The sequence below is a fragment of the Oncorhynchus clarkii genome, chromosome 16, assembly GCF_045791955.1.
Source record: "Oncorhynchus clarkii lewisi isolate Uvic-CL-2024 chromosome 16, UVic_Ocla_1.0, whole genome shotgun sequence".
NCBI lineage: Eukaryota > Metazoa > Chordata > Actinopteri > Salmoniformes > Salmonidae > Oncorhynchus > Oncorhynchus clarkii.
In genome coordinates this window covers 24869206-24890544 of record NC_092162.1, presented here as the reverse complement: position 1 = coordinate 24890544, position 21339 = coordinate 24869206, and the positions used below count along the sequence as shown (strand labels likewise).

At 42.8% G+C, this 21339-nt stretch overlaps 1 protein-coding gene across 2 annotated transcripts in view; it reads right to left on the bottom strand.

The window, feature by feature from the left end:
* LOC139368246 (supervillin d) overlaps nucleotides 1–21339 on the bottom strand; it is a 113888-nt gene that overhangs the window by 29350 nt on the left and 63199 nt on the right. For both annotated transcript variants that reach the window (XM_071106952.1, XM_071106953.1), the window contains exons 6-12: nucleotides 14856–14970; nucleotides 11815–12132; nucleotides 11086–11333; nucleotides 10631–10760; nucleotides 885–1032; nucleotides 603–686; nucleotides 64–150 (exon numbers count right to left, since the gene is read on the bottom strand). In XM_071106952.1, coding sequence (XP_070963053.1) covers nucleotides 64–150; nucleotides 603–686; nucleotides 885–1032; nucleotides 10631–10760; nucleotides 11086–11333; nucleotides 11815–12132; nucleotides 14856–14970 — 1130 coding nt within the window. The remainder of the gene's footprint in view (nucleotides 1–63; nucleotides 151–602; nucleotides 687–884; nucleotides 1033–10630; nucleotides 10761–11085; nucleotides 11334–11814; nucleotides 12133–14855; nucleotides 14971–21339) is intronic.

Sequence of the window (21339 nt, the reverse complement as noted above, 5' to 3'; positions counted from 1 at the left end):
AAGATGTCATAACAAAAAGTGTGGCCACGGTGAAACCTAATAGTGTCAGTGTGTGGGATTTACCTTTACTGTGGAGCTTGTCCAGGAAGGACTCTAGCTTGTCCAGCCTCTTGTCCCCTTCCACCTTGACACCAGTCGGAGTGGAGATTTCTTCTCAGCAAAAGAGATGACGACATATAGGCGGCCATTTTGACAACAGGTCACTTGATGTATGGTTAGTTTCCTGAGTTTAGAATTCTAGGAAAATGGCACTTGTATAGCACTTTTTACAAATACATGTCATGGGGCAACTAACTATGGACCTAAACCCCAAATAGCAAGCAGAGGCTTAAATGGATAGTGTAAGATTTTAGCAATTAAGCCCTTAAGCATGCTATGCTTCTAGTCGACTTTCAGTCATTGCGCTAACGCTAGATAGCATAGGCACGAGAAACTAATACGAGTTCATCGGACTCTGGGTAGGTAGAAAATGGGCTTAATTGCCAAAATGTCACACTATCCCTTAAGTGCCACCAAACAATCTGACTGAAAATGTCAAAATGTTTAGACTACTAGTCTGATTATACAGTCCATCTAATCATCAAAAGGAGAACATAGTATACCTTCATGTGGCTTGACTGGCGTGGCGCTGGACTTCTTAATGTGGGAAATGGGAGACTCCTCTTTACTAGTCTCGGACACAAGACCTGATGGGAAAGAACACTGGGGTCATACTGACGTCAAAGTGGACTTGTGCAATTTATATGAAGTGTGAGTATATAAATATAGGATTTCCAAGCTGCATTTACTAAGCCCACTTCACATACAATAGGATTAGCCCATATAAAAACAGCATGCGTGTGTGGAACGATAAGTGTGGTAAAAGGGGGGTGTCTGACGCAGACCTCTCTTGGCCATGCGCCCAGCCACGGTGAACTGGGTGGAGTCGTTGGCGGCGCCCCGCCCCCTGCTCTTCCATGCCTCCTCCTTCTCCTGTAGGATCTTCATCCTGTCCGCCAGGGACATCTTGGTCTCCACGTCCGCACTGGACTTCTGATGGGGGAAGGGAGAGGAAGGAGAAAGGGATGGAGAGGGGGAGACAGGTTAGAAAGAGGCAAATGAATGAGTAGCACATGGGGATGTGTGAAACCTATTCCTCAGCCTGAAGTGTCCCAACTTGTGTCAGAAAAAAGCTTGCTTTTCGGCGTGGCGCAGACTGGTAAGACGATTAAGGAAGACGGTCACGTGTGCTGGCAAGGCAGGGGTCCCGAGTTCGCGACAGCTACGGGCCAAATCGGGAGGAAGTGGCACTCGCTAAACAAGCAGCGTGACGTCCTTTACAAATGCATGTGTTGACAGGTCGTACATAGAATTTTGGGAAAATATTGGGCTACTTCTACAGCTGAATGTTGGAGACAAAGAGTTTGGGAGAGAGATGCAGAGAGAGCAAGAGCGAGTCAGACACACAGAGAGTGGAACAGAGCACAAACACATATTGGAACATTTCCCAAACTTACATTGGTCTTCAGGAAAGTTATGAGCTACACTACCAACAGAGAACCCCACTTCCCCCCTCGGAAGCAAAACAAATGTATACTCATGAATTTTGCTTCATTGCCATTGCTGTTTCTGCACCTAAATTTCATCATTAAAATGAATTACTGTGGAATTTACCAGGCACAAGTCCCACGAGCTGTTGCACAGTAATTCATGATATTAAATATCCGTGATGCATTTTATGGCCTTGGCTTGATTTCCAATGGCTGAGTACAGTACAATGGTGTGTGTGTGTGAGCTGTGAGACAAAATAACAAAACCCCTTTCGGGAGACTGCATGGTTTCAAAAATTCCAATTGTTATCCACTCATTAGAAAATAACGATGTGATAATATTTAATCTCGCTAATTTACTCTGGTGAAAGTTAAAACGCTAATTGTGAAAATTGTGAAACGTAAAACAGGCTACAAATGATTGAATGAATGTCGAGGGAATGTTGCCTAGCGCCACGCGGAGAATGGAATCAATCATATGTTAAACATACATACAGTAGATCAAAAGGACTCCTCCTAGAACCACCTGGCCTGTCAAAGTCTGCATTCGTTTTTGTTCAGCTGAAAACTAGGAAGCAACTAAGCCTGCTGACTCACTGATACATTCAACAATAGAGTACCAACCTAAACACACAGGGCCGGCATCCCAGATTAAGCCTAATCCTGGACTAAAAAGCATTTTCAATGGAGATTTCCCATTTGAGCATGTTGTTTAGGCCAGTACAAGCTAAATGTGTCCAGAAAACTGGAGTAAAGTAGATATGTGATGTATTGGTCCCAATCTAGATTATTGAGAAAATGTATATTATATAGAAATATACCAAGATATATAGACATTGGATTAGTCAAAAGGAACTGAATTACGAGAAATATAAACAGAATGACTAAAACTGTTCAGCTTTAGCTGACAACTAAAATGTCTATATGGAGACATAAAAGAGATAAGTTTTCAGGCCCCAAAGCTCCATATTAAATCACATCCCCACACTTGACACTCCCACACCTGAACATATTTGAAAGTCTTGGGTCAAAACATGGATAGGCATTTTGAAGGAAAGGTTTGGTTGATTCAAAAACATTTTTTTATAAAAGATTGCCATTTCCATTATTACTTTAGAGAAGAAAAATGACCGTCATGGATATAATCTATCATAACACATTTGTTGTCATTTGGAATGTTTTTAAAAATGTCAGCAGGAGGCATAGTACCTTAGGATTGCATAAATAGAGGTAGCCTGAATACTATACAAGGCCAGGCACCACACAGTTACAGATCAAGTTATACACACATACACAGTTGAAGTCGGAAGTTTACATACACCTTAGCCAAATACATTTAAACTCAGTTTTTCACAATTCCTGACATATAATCACAGTAAATATTCCCTGTCTTAGGTGAATTAGAATTACCACTTTATTTTAAGAATGTGAAATGTCAGAATAATAGGAGAGAGAATTATTTATTTCAGCTTTTATTTCTTTCATCACATTCCCAGTGGGCCAGAAGTTTACATACACTCAATTAGTATTTGGTAGGATTGCCTTTAAATTGTTTAACTTGGGTCAAATGTTTCGGGTAGCCTTCCCACAATAAGTTGGGTGAAAGTTGGCCTATTCCTCCTGACAGAGCTGGTGTAACCGAGTCAGGTTTGTATGCCTCCTTGCTCACACACGCTTTTTCAGTTCTGCCCACACATTTTCTATAGGATTGAGGTCAGGGCTTTGTGACGGCCACTCCAATACCTTGACTGTTGTCCTCAAGCCATTTTGCCACAACTTTGGAAGTATGCTTGGGGTCATTGTCCATTTGGAAGACCCATTTGCGACCAAGCTTTACATTTCTGACTGATGTCTTGAGATGTTGCTTCAGTAAATCCTCATAATTTTCCATCCTCAAGATGCCATCTATTTTGTGAAGTGCACCAGTCTCTACTGCAGCAAAGCACCCCCACAACATGATGCTGCCACCCCTGTGCTTCACGGTTGGGTCGGTATTCTTCAGCTTGCAAGCCTCCCCCTTTTTCCTCCGAACATAATGATGGTCATTATGGCCAAACAGTTCTATTTTTGTTTCATCAGACCAGATAACATTTCTCCAAAAAGTACGATCTTTGTCCCCATGTGCAGTTACAAACCGTAGTCTGGTTTTTTTTATGGCGGTTTTGGAGCAGTGGCTTCTTCCTTGCTGAGCGGCCTTTCAGGTAATGTCGATATAGGATTCGTTTTACTGTGGATATAGATACTTTTGTACCCATTTCCTACAGCATCTTCACAAGGTCCTTTGCTGTTTTTCTGGGATTGATTTGCACTTTTCGCAAAACAAAGTACATTCACAGTTCCAATCCTGATTTGTTGGTCATTACTGAGACGTGGTTAAATAAGAGTGTTTTGAACACTGATGTTAACCTTTCTGGTTATAACCTTTTTCGGCAAGACAGATCTTCCAAAGGTGGTGGAGTGGCAATGTTTACCAAGGAACACCTTCAGTGCTCGGTTGTCTCCACCAAGTCTGTCCTCAAACAATTTGATTTGCTGGTTTTACACATTAAACTTTCAAATAACTCTTCGTTAACTCTTGCTGGGTGTTATCGGCCACCATCAGCACCGGCCTGTGCCCTAAATGACCTAAGCGCTCTCCTGGCCCCTTAAACTAAGTCTGAATTTGTCCTGCAATGGGACTCCCTAAATCTGTGTCAGATTATTACCAATCCCACAAGGTAGGACTCCAAACACCCAGAAAAGGATACTCTCCTTGATGTTATCCTTACAAATAATCCTGATAGGTATCAGTCTGGTGTTTCTGTAATGACCTTCGTGATCCCTGTTTGACAGCTGGTGTTTGTAATGGCAGCTCAGTGAAATGACCTGTCCGGATTTGTCATAGACACTTTAAAAAAAACTTTCATGAGCAAGCCAGCCTTCATGACCTGGCCCCTGTAAATTGGTATAGAACCTCTGTCAAAGATGATTGGACCTTCTTTTTGATATTTTCAGAGGTATCGTTAACAAATACGCACCCATAAAGAAAATTAGAATTAAAAACAGGTTCAGCCCCTGGTTAAACCGTGATCTGGCAGAGTTACTCCACTTCAAGAATTCCATTTGGCAAATCGCTCGGCACAAGCATACTCAGGCTGACTGGCTCTCATTCAGGCAAATTAAAAATAAGTGCACTCAGGCTATCTGGAAGGCCAAAGTTAGTTACTTTAAGGAGCAGTTCTCCCTCTGTGGGTCTAAACCCAAGAATTTCTGGAAAACGGTTAAAGACCTGGAGAATAAACCCTCCTCCTCACAGCTGCCCATGTCCCTTAATGTTGATGATGTGGTTGTTACTGACAAGGAGCACATGGCTGAACTCTTTAATCACCACTTCATTAAGTCAGGATTCCTATTTGACTCTGCCATGCCTCCTTGTCTGTCCAACATTTCCTAATCTCCCACCCCTTCTAAAGCGACTATCCCCAATGCTCCTCCCTCTTATTCCCCTTCCCAGCTACACAGGACAGAGTCCGAGGTGCTAGAGCTCTTTAAACTTAGATGGCTAATACAGCCTGAAACCAGTGCTGGTATAGGCCAAGATCAGCATTTCTGTATAACAGTATCTACTAAATCAGAGAGAAATAGGCGAAGCATGAATATGTTAGCTAGTTAGCTACATAAAAGGGGAATGTACCACCGTATAGGGCCCCCTGGGAAACGATGACAAACACTTTGGTTCTTACCTTTTCACAATAATTTCTCCCTGACTTGTTAATTTGTCATCATGTCAAACAACAATGTACTCAAAGTGCTGCCCACTATATTGTAACTATTGAACTACAATAATCATTCTATTTCCATGATTCCAACAGTACACCAATAAACTACGCCTATATACACACATGCGGAGATCATCCGCCACACATGCGGAGATCATCCATTAATCTATTCTGCATCTCACAAAGACACGGCGATTGGTACCAAAAAATCTCCAATTTGGTCTCATCAGACCAAACAATAGATATCCACCAGTCTAATGTCCATTACTCGTGTTTCCTGGCCCAAGCAAGTCTCTTCTTATAATTGGTGTCATTTAGTAGTGGTTTCTATGCAGCAATTCGACCATGAAGGACTGATTCACAGTCTCCTCTGAACAGTTGATGTCGAGATGTGTTTGTTACTTGAGCTCTGTGAAGCATTTATTTGGGCAGCAATTTCGAAGGCTGGTAACTCTAATGAACTTATCCTCTGCAGCAGACGTTACTATGGGTCTTCCTTTCCTACAGCAGTCCTCATGAGAGCCAGCTTCAAATCAAAGTTTATTTATCACGTTCGCCAAATACAACAGGTGTAGACCTTACAGTGAAATGCTTACTTATAGGCTCAAACTAATAGTGCAAAAAAGGTATTAGGTGAACAATAGGTAAGTAAAGAAATAAAAACCATAAAAAGACAGTGAAAAATAACAGTAGCATAGCGCTTGATGGTTTTCGCAACTGCACTTGAAGAAACTTTCAAAGTTCTTGAGATTTTCCAGGTTGACTGACCTTCATGTCAACTAGGGCTATCGTCTGTATACCAACCCTACCTTGTCACAACACAACTGATTAGCTCAAACGCATTGAGGAAATAAATTACACAAATTAACTTTTAACAAGGCACACCTGTTAATTGAAATGCATTACCGTTGACTACCTCATGAAGCTGGTTGAGAGAATGCCAAGATTGTGCAAAGCTGACAAAGGCAAAGGGTGGCTACTTTGAAGAATCTCAAATATATTTTGATTTGTTTTTTTGCTTACTACATGATTCCATATGTGTTATTTCATAGTTTTGATGTCTTCACTATTATTCTACAATGTAGAAAATGATTTTAAAAATAAAGAAAAAACCCTGGAATGAGTAGGTGTTCTTAAACTTTTGACTGGTACTGTACATACAAGCTTGCGCACACACTAGGTGTACACACACACACGCAAACACAAGCACGTGCCCACACAGACTCCTAGTAACTCACCTGATTACTACTGACTTGTCAGTGTGTACGGTTGACAGAACAGGCATGGTATCATACAGAGATGAGGAAAGGGTCTTGAGGTGGAAGCAGGGGAGAAAGAGAGGAGAGAAGGGGGTGGGGGGTGGGTCATCCTTAATATCCGGCGAGACCACAGCTGGAGTGGGAGGAAATTGGGTTTTGAGACCGTGCAGAGAAGCAACAGGAGTCATTCCCAACCTATGAGGGAATGCAAGAAGAGCGAGGGGAAAAGAGAGAGGGAGGTGAAAAGGTGGACCTATTCAGTGAGAAGAGGGGGATACATAATTAGATGGTGCCCATCCTTCCCATTTGGGATTGAGGCCTGTAGGCTTTGGTAACACTTTAGTAAGCCTGCAGGTATAATGCTTAATAAACTTGTTATAAGTACGTACGCATGTTATAAGTACGTACGCATAATAAGACTTATAATATTCTAAGTCCCTATCTATCAGCATTTCAACAGACTCTAAATGTGTGGCATTTAGTCAGGATCAGTATGAGATAAGAGGCTCGTCCATGCTCATGACAGTACTACAATGCATTATAACGGCATAATAATGCATAATACCTGTAGGCTTTAAGTAGATGGTTACCCAGGTTCTCCTAACGAATATAGCAGAATCTACAAAACAGATGAATTCCAAGACAGACTCGACCCTTTCCCCTTGCAGACCGAGCATATGGCTCTCGTCTTTCATCTCCACAGACGAGACTGTTTCTGCTATTTTGATTCAGAGGAACAAACATCCAAGCAATCCCAAGCCCGGGCAGGTGGGAGTGGGGTGGGTTGCACACATCGCTGTGGTGAGCTCACTGTTATGGCACTGGAGGCAGCACTGTGTACTAAATGTCATTACATTTATTTTTTCCACTCTAAGGATGTTATAGATGGGTTACCTGACGTCGTCACGAAAACGATGCACTCACTTCAAAGGGGCAGAAGCTGTGTGTTATGATTCTGGATGGCCAGCTAGCAACAATGACAAAAAACTGCCATTTGGTGAATAGAAAGTGGGTTGTTTCAATTCTTTTGATCTTGTTTGTGATTCCATGTCTATGCTAATATGGCTACAATTTGCTAGCTAGCTAAACTAACGCTGTAACGTTATTTGAGAGAAAAGTGCTCAATGTGGAAATGTATTTATGTTTTCAATAAAAATTGGAGACAAAATATAGTTGACATGTTATCAACAATCTAAGCCAACCCCATCTGTTTTGCCCCAAAGTTGTGCACGCATCAGTTTGGTTGCTAAACAACCAATCCGTCTAACATTATAGTCTAGTCGACAGATGTCAGGCAGACCTCCAGTTACTGGCGAGAGGGGAAACTTGTACAGGTTTACTGCAGGTTGGGGGAGGTGAGAATGAATTTCATAGGTTTTGTGGTCTTTGTTGATGTAAAAAAAAGGATAAAAGTATTCGCCAGTGTTTCTCCTAGCTAAATTATTTTCCAGGCGGGGCACCGCAAAGCCACCATAAAATGATCCAGGTCCACTTTAAAGTAACATTTCAATGTAACCAATTTAGGTCCAATTATTTCAGGTAGAGGGGAACATAACAAGTCTGGAGTACCCATCTTATCTACACAAAAGTATTCAGGAACACTGAATATTTCAAAGCTCTGGTCAAGTATGAACCCAGCAACAAGTCACATTGGAATTCAAGATGAGAACTAGCATTTTCGCTACAAAAGATTACTCCACTGAATGACAGCAGAACTTTGCATGTCGAGTACACTAACAAGTGACAGCCACATACAAATCAGTGTCACTCATACAGTCCAACAAATGTTTTTTTTTCAATAGCATTTAAAAAAATTGAAATTAAAAAATAACACCAGAGTGGAAAATGTTGCGCTAGCAGGAAACATCTGCAGCTTGTGAGAGAAGGTGGCGGTGGTGTATGTTCCATGCCCCATTCTCCTGATGACGGCGAAAGAGAAACAACATCTGTTCCGGCTCGGTTCCACAGCGACTCAGAGGACAGTTCCTGTTTTTCCTAAACGTGTGCCTGGAAAACTAAAGGTGCTACCTCGAGTTAAACAAAATTGAGCATCTGGAACTATGATTTTCACCATTATATTCACCCAAGATGAGGGACACAACTTGTGTGCTGGTGAAGTATTTCATTGTTTTGAATCAACTTTATTGATTGAATAGATTTCACTTCCCCCCTCCTAGCTCTGTTGCACCTCACCCCCACTCAATAGTTTTGTTTTTATTGATTTCAATTGACAGTCAAATTTGGTATCAAAATGATAAATTGATACCAATGGAAGCCAAACTCTTTCAGGCGGGGGGCAATAGCTAAACTATAATAGGGGAAACACTGGCACCCTCCAGACCTCCACATTCCCATATCAGGGGCACCACCAAACCAGAGCCATAAACACACAACTAGTCAAACTATCCTCCATGTTGGCACCAAATTCTAATTGGCATGCTTACCTCTTACTTGTGGTGTCAACATGGTCGCCATTCACATTCCTAACCTTGGCTCTGGTGGGAGATGGCCTCCTTATAAACTTGTGCTCCCTCTCTCTCTGCAATGCTGACAGCTGCAGCATGATGGGTTCCAGTCCAATTCATGAGTAATGACCTCAGATGGATTAAAGGAAGAAATCCACAGGCATATTTGGAAGCTTTGCATACTTCTTTCCTGGGACGTTTCTGAGCTGTCAGTGAATGCCTCCGATGCACTTTTTAGGTTAACTGTGGATTTATCCACAAATTACAGACATAAATTGAATAAATAGTCTGGTCTCCCTTGGGAAATAGGTCTTCTGACCTCAATGGAACTACATGGTTAAATAAAGTCGACATAAAAATAGTAAAGGGACCGTCTGTATAAAGGAAGATTACATCATTTCTGGAGCCCAAATTAATGTTTCTGGGATTTGTGTTGAGAATGCTTTGGCTCCCGGTGAACACTTGAGATGGGATTTTCAGGCTAAGAGTGTATTTATAGGGAAGATGACAGCTACTCTCGGATGGAAGCTTCACCATAACCAGTAAACCCATCGAGGTTTGTCTCACGTTGAAGCCTAGAAAGATGTTCCATCCATATGAATACAGATTACATCATTTCTAGTGTCCTATTGAAATGTTCTGGCGATTTGTGAAGAGTTCCACAAATGCGTGCCACAAACGTTATATAAATGAGTAACATGATGATGCATTCAGAGTTAGAAAACAAAAAGGAGAGGGAGAGCACATGATATGTTGAGTGAGGTAGAGACAGAGATAGATTAGGTAAGGGAGTTTGGCGTGAGTGAAAGAGAGAGATGGAAAAAGAGTATGAATGAGAGAGAGGAAGGAGAGACTGAGCATGTGTTTTTGTATATTTTATATGAGCAGGAAATTACACTTTTGTTTCTGTGTGTGAGAGAGCAAGATAGTATGTGTGTGTGTAGCACAGAAAGGTACTGAGAGAACTTTAATTTCGTATTTCTATTAGTGAGAGACAGGGAGAGGGTGTGTGTGTGTGTGTGTATGTATGTATGTGTAGGACAGAAAGAGAAAAAGACAAATAAAGGGAGAAACAGGAAGTAGACCAGCTCGCGGGAGGAGAGGAGAGCCACAGGAAACACCCTGTACTGCGTGGTAATTTATTTTTACGAGTGCGTCTTTCTCTGGGAGGCTGCATGGCTAGGCCCTGGATTTGGCCCCATTGCCCAACCACTCCCAAATCTCCCTCCCCACATTACATCTCCTCCCCACCCACCCCACCACACTTCCCCCCCTTTCCTTCCCCTCCCCTAGCCACACTCACCCTTTCCTCAACCTCCCCCCACCCTACTACACTCTCGTCGTCTTCCTCCTCTTCCCCACCCTACTCTTCTTAGCACAACACACAGGAAGACTGAATCAGCACATTTCCACCACAAAACCCAGGCCAAGTCAGTCTTTACAGACAGGTCACATTTCCTGGGTCGTGATCACTACCAGAGGCCCAGGCTTCAGAGGCCTCCAGTCCTTAACCTTGTCAGACCCAGAGTTTCTCCAACCCTCCAAAGCCCAAATCCAGCCTCATTCCTCACAAACAGCTCCAGTACCCTGTATAGAGTGACTCGGAGGCCCAGACTTACCTTCTTCTTCCAGGCATCTCCAGAGTCCTGGAGCTGGTTGAAACGGTCAGCCAGGGACTTCTGCACCAGATCCTTGGGCTTCTTCAGCTTGGCCTTCCACTCCTCCTCACCACTGCTCAATTCAGCTAGCCTGGGAGAAGGAGAGGAGGGCAGTCAATGTAGGCCTTACTAGCAAAGAAAATCACATGTAATGTATAGGCTATTTTTCAAACAGAGTAACACACAAAGTGTGAAGGACTACATCTGAATCTCAATAATATATCTTATTTATACAATATCATAGAATATGCATCTTACAGTATGTTTATACAAAATACACTGTAGAGGTAGAAATGCTGTAAATCTACATGTATGAAGTGCGCAGACCTGTATCAGTCATTTGTTTTATGATAGGTAGGCCATGTCTACAAAACAAAAACGCTTGTGTGCATGCGTTTGAATTTCCCCTACTGCACCTCTCTTTCAGGGATGACCCCACACTGCTGTCCAGACTGCTATCCACATCCTGATCCTCTCCATCTTCCGTGTCCAAAGACGACATCTTCTCCATCTCTTCCTCCCCCAGGCTCTCGTCTGGAGAGGGGGTCCGGCTCTGGAGGTCCTCCGCTGAACTACTGCTACCACCACGCCCACTGCCCCTCTGCATCCGGGGGGTACTGAAACGCCCTCCGTCGGGGCAATCGTCCACTATCGTCTCATCTTCCTGAAATAACAACAATAATTATTGATTGGGCTGATCGCTCGTTAAACCATCGTCACATGCTAAAAATAAAAAAAAACGCCCGCACAGCTGATCTCAATTGCAACCATCATCCGCCACCGGATTGCAGCTCTATAAAGCGGATGTCGGGGTTATCTTTTAGTCCTGATTGCAACCAACATTTCTCAAGACGTTTTCGCCCTCTGGTGGGTATTATCATCGGAAAAATTTGCTCTAGCAATTTGAACCGACTATGGGCGATGTATCTATTATACAGTCATTCAACTGAAAGAAAGTATTTCACATATTCCAGATGCTCATAGTGGGAAACTAGTGTGGACACTATATTGCATAGGGCCAATTTCCCAAGTACAGATTGAGCCCAGTCTTAGACTAAAACACATGTTCAATGGAGATTATATAGAGGTGTGTATACATTCAGATCCTCAAACTGTTTCACATACTAAGAAGTGAGAAAACACACCTCATCCTCCTCTTCCTCCACCTCCTCTGTTTTCTCCTCATCTTCCTCGTCGCGCTCGGGGTGGCTCAGGGTTACGCTGGTTTGGCGGACCACCCCGGTGGTGGGGGTGCTTTCAGGGGTTCCTCCCTCACTGTAGTCCGACTCGACACTAGTGGAACGACTCTTTTTGAGGATGCCCTTGATGCCGCTGCGGGTGCCCGAGTCTTGGCGCTGCAGCAAGACAGGCTGGGAGGGTATAGGGGACTTGTCCTCTTCGTCCTTGCTTCCGGGGTATGGTGTTTGGTCGGAGAGAGGTAGGGGGGAACTGGAGGACGAGAGCTGGACGGGGGGAGGGAGGAACAAGGGAATTATCGAATTATGAATCAGAAAACCTAACTGAAATTACAACATCTAGAGTGTACAATGGTTAGCTAAAGAAATTAAAAACATTTTTTTTTTTACAAAGTGGGATTCAAATTAATTTTTTTGTCAAGGATCTATACAAAATAAAATGTCAAAGCTGAAGAAAAATGTTAACTTCATTTTTTTATTGAAAATAAAACATTTATATAATCTTGTTTAGATAATTACTCAACCACCTGAGTCAATACATGTTAGAATCACCTTTGGCAGGGATTACAGCTGTCAGTCTTTCTGGGTAAGTCTCAGAGCTTTGAACACCTGGATTGTACAATATTTGCCCATTATTCTTTTTAAAAAATTCCTCAAGCTCTGTCAAGTTGGTTGTTGCCAAAGATTTTCAAGCCAATTTAAGTCCAAACTAACTAGGCCACTCAGGAACATTCAATGTCGTCTTCGTAAGAAACTCCAGTGTATGTTTGGCCTTGTGTTTTAGGTTACTGTCCTGCTGAAAAGTGAATTTATCTTCCAGTGTCTGATGAAAAGTAGACACCAGGTTTTCCTAGGATTTTGCCTGTTCTTAGCTCTATTCCATTTCTTTTTATCCTAAAAATCTTCCTACCCACTTGGTATAGATATCAATTCAATGTCTATTCCACGTTGGTTCAACTTAATTTTGTTGCAATGACATAGAAATAATGTTGATTCAACCAGTTTGTGCCCAGTGGGTAATCCTTGCCGAGGACAAGCATACCCATAACATGATGCATGCAATATGAAGAGTGGTACTCAGTGAAGTGTTGGATTTGCCCCAAACGTAACACTTTGTATTCTGGACAAAAAAAGTCATTTATTTGCCCATTTCTTTTGCAGTATTACTTTAGTGCCTTATTGCAAACAGGATGCATGTTTTAGAATATTAGTATTGTATTCAGGCTTCCTTCTTTTCACTTTGTCATTTAAGTTAGTATTGTGAAGTACTACAATGTTGTTGATCCATCCTCAGTTCTCCTATCACAGCCGTTAAACTCATGGCAAAATACCTGAGCGGTTTCCTTCCTTTGTGGCAACTGAGTTAGGAAGTACGCCTGTATCTTTGTAGTGACTGGGTGTATTGATACACCATCCAAAGGGACATCCAATGTCAGTTTTTTGTTAGTTTCCTCTAGACTTGACGCTTGTCATTCAGGCAAAATAGTTCAATCTTGGTTTTATCAGACTTGTTTCTCATGGTCAGAGTCCTTTGGTGCCTTTTGGCAAACTCCAAGCAGGCTGTCACGTGCCTTTTTACTGAGGAGTGGCTTCCGGCTGGCCTCTCTACCATGAAGGCCTTATTTGTGGAGTGCTGCATAGATGTTTGTCCTTCTGGAAGGTTCTCCCATCTCCACAGAGGAAATCCAGAGCTCTGTCAGAGTGACCATCGGGTTCTTGGTCTCCTCCCTGACCAAGGCCCTTCTCCCCCGATTGCTCAGTTTAGCCGGGCGGCCAGCTCTAGGAAGAGAGTCTTGGGGGTTCCAAACTTCTTCCATTTAAGAATGGAGGCCACTGTGTTCTTGGGGACCTTCAATGCTGCAGACATTTTTTGGTACCGTTCCCCAGATCTGTGCCTCGACACAATCCTGTCTCAGAGCTCTACTGACAATTTCTTCGACCTCATGGCTTGGTTTTTGCTCTGACATGCACTGTCAACTGTGGGACCTTACAGGTGTGTGCCTTTCCAAATCATGTCCAATCAATTGATTTTACCACAGGTGGACTCCAATCAAGTTGTAGAAACATCAAGGATGATCAATGGAAACAGGACGTACCTGAAGCACAATTTCGTGTCTCACATCAAAGGGTCTGAAAATGTATGTAAATAGGCATCTGTTTTTTATATTTTTATAAATTTGCAAAAGCTTTTTTTGCTTTGTCAGTATGGGGTATTGTGTGTAGATTTGTGAGGATAAAAAAAGACATTTTAGAATAAGGCTGTAACTTAACAAAAAAAAAAGTCAAGGGGTCTGAATACTTTCCGAAGGCATCGTATATATATATTTATATACACAAAATTAAGTATGGATTTCACATGGCTGGGTAGGGGGGCATTGGGGAGCCAGGCCCAGCCAATGAAAATGAGTTTTTCCCCAAAAAAGGGCATTAGACAGAAACACTAATTTAGTATTGCTTTCTTTAGTACTATAGCTACTATTCTTTAATATGAATCACTTAGCTTTGGCAACACTGACCTTGTCCTTTATGCCAATCAAAGCATTTTGAATTCGACAGAGAGCGAGAGCGAGATGGGACGAGGAAAAGGAAGTGAAGAAAGGAGGAGGTGGAGAGAAATAAGGAGAGGGGGAATAGAGGAGAGGAGTCGAAGGTAGTAATGAACAAAAAGGGGAAAGAATTGCAACAACGATAAAGGTTAACTACAGTGTGACTTTTTCAACACATCTTCAAAAGCAGACTCCATTGCTAATAAACCTACCCTGGCCTGTAGCTACCATTCACAAGACCTGTATTTTTAGCATGAACACGCTCAATCCATCTTTGTATCACACAACTCAACCCTGAAACACACACAAACCAATTCTCACACATACCTCACAGACTGATCAAGAACACTCATCCCAATTTTAACACACATCCTCATGCATACACCCATACACTGCTCTTATAGTAGAACACACTATCACCCCCGATTTTTTAAACAGACTCACCCTCTTCACCTCAAACTCAGTGACCGGTTGTGTGTGGGAGCGCTCCCCTTTCGACCTGCGCTTGTCTGTAGCCTCCTGCATCTCTGAGCCTTTAGACTCTTCCTCCTTGGGAGGGCTGCAGAAAAAGACAGAGAGCGAGAGACAAAGGAAGAGAGCGAGCGAGATAGAGAAATAAATAGGGAGAGAAGGTGTAGGGAGAGAGACGATGATGGACAGAGAAAATACAATTGAGGATGGCATTGATAGACGTTGGCTACCAGGACTTTTATTACTGGCACCAACTATCTCCTTTATTATGACACCTTGGCTGGCTGACTGTCGTTTGTGTTTATCATGGGCACTAAATGTACCTTGCCTTCTGATTTGATAGTGGCACTGGCCTCATTCAGGGCTTCTGATAACAGAATCTATGTAAAATATAATCAGTGAGTGAGTGCGTATGTGTCAACAATTCCAATGTATATTTATTAAAATGTGTATTCAATTCAATGAAAAAACGTAAAAAAATAACTCCTAGCACCATAAATGTGGGTAGAACACAGTGTTCTATGTCTATACAGTGCATTCGGGAAAATTACAGCCTTATTCTAAAATTGATTAAAAAATAAATAAATGTTAAAAAAAAAAAATATCTACACACAATACCCAAATGACAAAGCAATATTTTTTTTTTGGAATAAATATCTTACATAAGTATTCAGACCATTTGCTATGAGACTCAAAATTGTGTCCAAGACAGGATTGTGTCGAGGCACAGATCTGGGGAAGGGCACCAAAAACATGACTTCAGCATTGAAGGTCCCCAAGAACACAGTGGCCTCTATCATTATTAAATGGAAGAAGTTTGGAACAACCAAGACTCTTCCTAGAGCTTGCCGCCAGGCCAAACTAAGCAATCGGGGGAGAAGGGCCTTGGTCAGGGAGGTGACCAAGAACCTGATAGTTACTCTAACAGAGCTCCAGAGTTCCTCTGTGGAGATTGTAAAACTTTCCAGAAGGTAGAGCGCCCAGACAGAAGCCACTCCTCAGTAAGAGACACGACAGCCGGCTTGGAGTTTGCCAAAAGGCACCTAAAGACTCTCAGACCATGAGAAACAATATTCCCTGGTCTGATGAAACCAAGATATAACTGTGAGGTTCTGCATTGGAGATGACCCGATACCAACGGTGTCTGAGCAACCCGTCAAGAGCCTGGGTAGATGGTACAACGAAAGCCTCCGGGATAAAGATCAAGTGCAGCGCGTAAGGTAGGACATCGCCGACGGTCTTGAGAACATCAACAAGACCCTACTGCCTGGGAAGCTCAAGCTTTGGTGCCCACAGTTTGGACTTCTCCCCTGCGTAATGTGGCCACTCACCGTCTATGAGGTCCCAATAACAACAGTGGAGAAGATGGAGCGAACCATTACCTCATACGTGAAGAAATGGCTGGGTGTCCCACGATGCCTGAGTAACATCGGCCTCTATGCCAAAGGGGTCCTTGAACTACCTCTTGCAAGTCTAACGGAGGAGTACAAGTGCTCTAAAGTAAGACTTCAGATGACATTGAAGGACTCCAAAGACCAGACCATTAGCAAGGCTGCACCTCCCCTACAAACTGGAATGAAATGGACATCATCCAAGGCTGTGCAGCAAGCAACATCAGCCCTGAGACACCAAGACATTGTGGGGAATATCCATCATGGAAGAGGCGGCTGTGGCCTGGCAGCAAGCAAACCAACGTTCCATAAGGCAACAACATCTGAACGCAGCAAGCTGGTAGTCGAGGAGGTGCGCAGACAGGAGGAGACTGCAAGAAGTGCAAAGGCTGTCTCTCTTGCTAAACAAGGGCAATGGACGCGGTGGGAAGGCCTGGAGAGGAGAAAGATCAACTGGAGTGAGCTTTGGCAAATGGAGGCAAGCAACGTCAGCTTCATCATAAGAGCTGTTTATGATGTGCTTCCATCACCAAAAAACCTACATCAATGGTATGGCGAGGACTCGACCTGCCCCCTCTGCCCAGCTCCAGCGACTCTTAGGCATATAATAACAGGATGCAAGACCAGCCTCTCACAAGGCCGCTACACCTGGAGGCACAATAAGGTCCTCAAGAGCCTGGCTGCAGCACTTGAGACCAAGAGGAGTGCAACCAATTAATTACCTCCAAAAACAAGCAATCCCTTTAGCTGGCCACCTTTGATGAGGGTGTTTAGTGATTACAGGCCGAAACACCCACTGATTCGAAGGCACACTACTGAGGATGTGTCCCAAAATTGACATCTTAACCCAGTCTAAGAAATAAACCTCCCATGCCACTCTGTCAACATCACGGCAAATCTCACGTGAGTGCATTCCATCTATTGGCACAATGGACCGTTTTTAACATTTCGTCCCGTGTTTTATGATTCTTTGGCCTGAATGACAAGCGTCATGTCTGGAGGAAACCTGGCACCATCCCTACAATGAAGCATGGTGCTGGCAGCATCATGCTGTGAGGATGTTTTTTAGAGGCAGGGACTGGGAGACTAGTCAGGATTGAGGGAAATATAATTGAACATCTGATCTGCAGAGAAGAATGGGAGAAACTACCCAAATACAGGTGTGCCAAGTTTGTTGCGTCATACCCAAGAAGACTCAAGGTTGAAGTCGCTGCCAAAGGTGCTTCAACAAAGTACTGAGTAAAGGGTGTGAATACTTATGTAAATGTCATAATTGTTTTTTTTTTGTTTTTTTTTAATAAATTGCCAAAAATGTATAAAAACATTTTTGTCATTATGGGGTATTGTGTGTAGATTAATGAGGAAACAAACAATTTAAGAAATGGTATAATAAAGCTGTAATGTAACAAAATGTGGGAAAAAAGTCAAGGGGTCTGAATACTTTAAGAATGCACTGTAACCTGAAAGTAAATGAAACAAGGTTGTGTGTGGAATTTATAAAGGAATGAATATTAACACATTCATGACAGCTATAATATTAGTGGCCGGTCTCAGAATGAAACTGAAGACAATCAGTAGAACTGGTCAAATTCCAAAAGGGTAGAGGGGAAGGTACGCGTTGACATGACCCAGTGGTAGACACCTGCAGCCAGATAACACTGCAGCTGATTATACACACACACCATGCATGCACCAAGGTTATTATAGTCTGTGTTTTCACATTCTTTTTATTGCTATTAGTTTTAAGATTTTTATTTTGAATTCAGTTTATTTTCAGAACCACTTTACACATGTTTTATTTATTTTAAGTTTTATATCATATTATATTATTTAGTTTCAGTTTCTGTGTTAAGGACTGAATGTAGCTTATGCGTGGGAGGCTAGGAACAATTTACGTGTTGTATAGTTTTTTGGGACGTCACTTCTTGCCAGCGATGAATAAGGTGATGGGTCAGATAATAGGTTAGATTTAAAGAGACTCAGAACTGGGAAATGTTCTGCTTCCTGGAATTGTGTACATATCCTTGCGACATGGGTGAAACATGAGGTGATCGTGGCTGATGAACGGCACGACAATAGGCCTCAGGATCTCATCACGGTATCTCTGTGCATTCAAATTGGAATCAAGAAAATGAAATTGTGTTTGTTGTCCGTAGCTTATGCCTGCCCATACCATAACCCCACCATGGGGCACGCTGTTCACAACATTGACGTAAGCAAACCACTCGCCCACACGACGCCATTCACGTGGTCTGCCATCTGCCCCGTACAGTTGATACTGGGATTCCTCCGTGAAGAGCACACTTCTCCAGCGTGCCCGTGGCTATCAGAGGTGAGCAATTGGCAACTGAAGTCGTTTATGACGCATAGCTACAGTCAGGTCTAGACCCTAGTGAGGACGACGAGCACGGAGATAAGCTTCCCCGAGATGGTTTCTGACAGTTTGTGCAGAAACCCTTCGGTTGTGCAAACCCACAGTTTCATCAGCTGTCCGGATGGCTGGTCTCAGACTATCCCACAGGTGAAGAAGCCAGATGTCGAAGTCCTGGGCTTGAGTGGTTACACGTGGTCTGCGGTTGAGATATCTGTGGCATTGTGTTGTGTGACAAAACTGCACATTTTAGAGTGGTCTTTTTTTGTCCCCAGCACAAGTTGTGCCTGTGTAATGATCATTATTTTTAATCAGCTTCTTGATATGCCACACCTGTCAGGTGGACCTTGGCAAAAGAGAAATGCTCACTAACAGGGATGTAAACAAATGTGTCAAATTATTTCTTTCTACTTTTAAACTCAGAGAAAACAGAGATGCTTGTTCTAGGTCTCAAGAAACAAAGAGATCTTCTGTTGAATCTGACAATCAATCTTAATGGTTGTACAGTCGTCTCAAATAAAACTGTGAAGGACCTCGGCGTTACTCTGGACCCTGATCTCTCTTTTGAAGAACATATCAAGACTGTTTCAAGGACAGCTTTTTTTCCATCTACGTAACATTGCAAAAATCTGAAACTTTCTGTCCAAAAATGATGCAGAAAAATTCATCCATGCTTTTGTTACTTCTAGGTTAGACTACTGCAATGCTCTACTTTCCGGCTACCCGGATAAAGCACTAAATAAACTTCAGTTAGTGCTAAATACGGCTGCTAGAATCCTGACTAGAACCAAACAATTTGATCATATTACTCCAGTGCTAGCCTCCCTACACTGGCTTCCTGTCAAGGCAAGGGCTGATTTCAAGGTTTTACTGCTAACCTACAAAGCATTACATGGGCTTGCGCCTACCTATCTCTCTGATTTGGTCCTGCCGTACATACCTACACGTACGCTACGGTCACAAGAAGCAGGCCTCCTAATTGTCCCTAGAATTTCTAAGCGTACAGCTGGAGGCAGGGCTTTCTCCTATAGAGCTCCATTGTTATGGAAAGGTCTGCCTACCCATGTGAGAGACGCAAACTCGGTCTCAACCTTTAAGCCTTTACTGAAGACTCATCTCTTCAGTGGGTCATATGATTGAGTGTAGTCTGGCCCAGGAGTGTGAAGGTGAACGGAAAGGCTCTGGAGCAACGAACCGCCCTTGCCGTCTCTGCCTGGCCGGTTCCCCTCTTTCCACTGGGATTTTCTGCCACTAACCCTATTACAGGGGTTGAGTCACTGATGTGATCGTCCTGTCTGGGTTGGCGCCCCCCCCCTTGGGTTGTGCCGTGGCAGAGATCTTTGTGGGCTATACTCGGCCTTGTCTCAGGATGGTAAATTGGTGGTTGAAGATATCCCTCTAGTGGTGTGGGGGCTGTGCTTTGGCAAAGTGGGTGGGGTTATATCCTTCCTCTTTGGCCCTGTCCGGGGGTGTCATCGGATGAGGCCACAGTGTCTCCTGACCCCTCCTTTCTCAGCCTCCAGTATTTATGCTGCAGTAGTTTATGTGTCGGGGGGCTAGGGTCAGATTATTATATCTGGAGTACTTCTCCTGTCCTATCCCATCCGGTGTCCTGTGTGAATTTAAGTATGCTCTCTCTAATTCTCTCTTTCTCTCTTTCTTTCTTTCTCTCTCTCGGAGGACCTGAGCCCTAGGACCATGCCTCAGGACTACCTTGCTGTTCCCAGTCCACCTGGCCGTGCTGCTGCCTGTGATTATTATTATTTGACCATGCTGGTCATTTATGAACATTTCAACATCTTGGCCATGTTCTGTTATAATCTCCACCCGGCACAGCCAGAAGAGGACTGGCCTGGTTCCTCTCTAGGTTTCTTCCTAGGTTTTGGCCTTTCCAGGGAGTGCTTCTACACCTGCATTGCTTGCTGTTTGGGGTTTTAGGCTGGGTTTCTGTACAGCACTTTGAGATATCAGCTGATGTACGAATGACTATATAAATAAATTTGATTTGGGAAATCGCATGAGCATTCAATATTTTGAGGAGCGAGGGGAATGTGACAGAATTTAAAATGATAAATTAAAGACAGCACAGTAAAGGTTGGGATTGTAGCTACATTGTACATCTACAGTGATTTGACCGGTGGGTGAAAGAATAAATGAGTTGACTATGTCGTGCTTTGTTAGTGTATATTTCTCAGTAGATAATTACACGGCACTCGCTGTATTTGTCGGCTGTTGGCATACGCGGTCCAAATTTCAAGCCATGTTTGTAGCTACCGAGGCAAATACAATAAAGATGAATGACGGCTGCCATTTGGTCAGAATGCTGATGAATTGTTCAGGAATCGCTTTGGAAATGATATATATATATATATATATAGGGAATTTATTATTTTTAAGGAATCATGTCTTTTTTGTTTGAAATGTATGTATTTATTTTATAACTGTAGTTACTTTTGAAAAAAAAAAAATAATGAAACACACCCGAAACGAAACAAATTAGAATCTTGGCCTTACATGATCTTGAATTGATTCTGAATGGTCAAAAAATATTACTATATAAATGATAAGGGAGTAAGGTCAACTACAGCCCAATAAAAATGGTAAAAAGGTTTATTTGGCTACATCTACACTTGCAGCCCAATTCTGATTATGGGCAAAAGAGCTGATGTGATTGGAAAAAGCATCAGTATTGGGC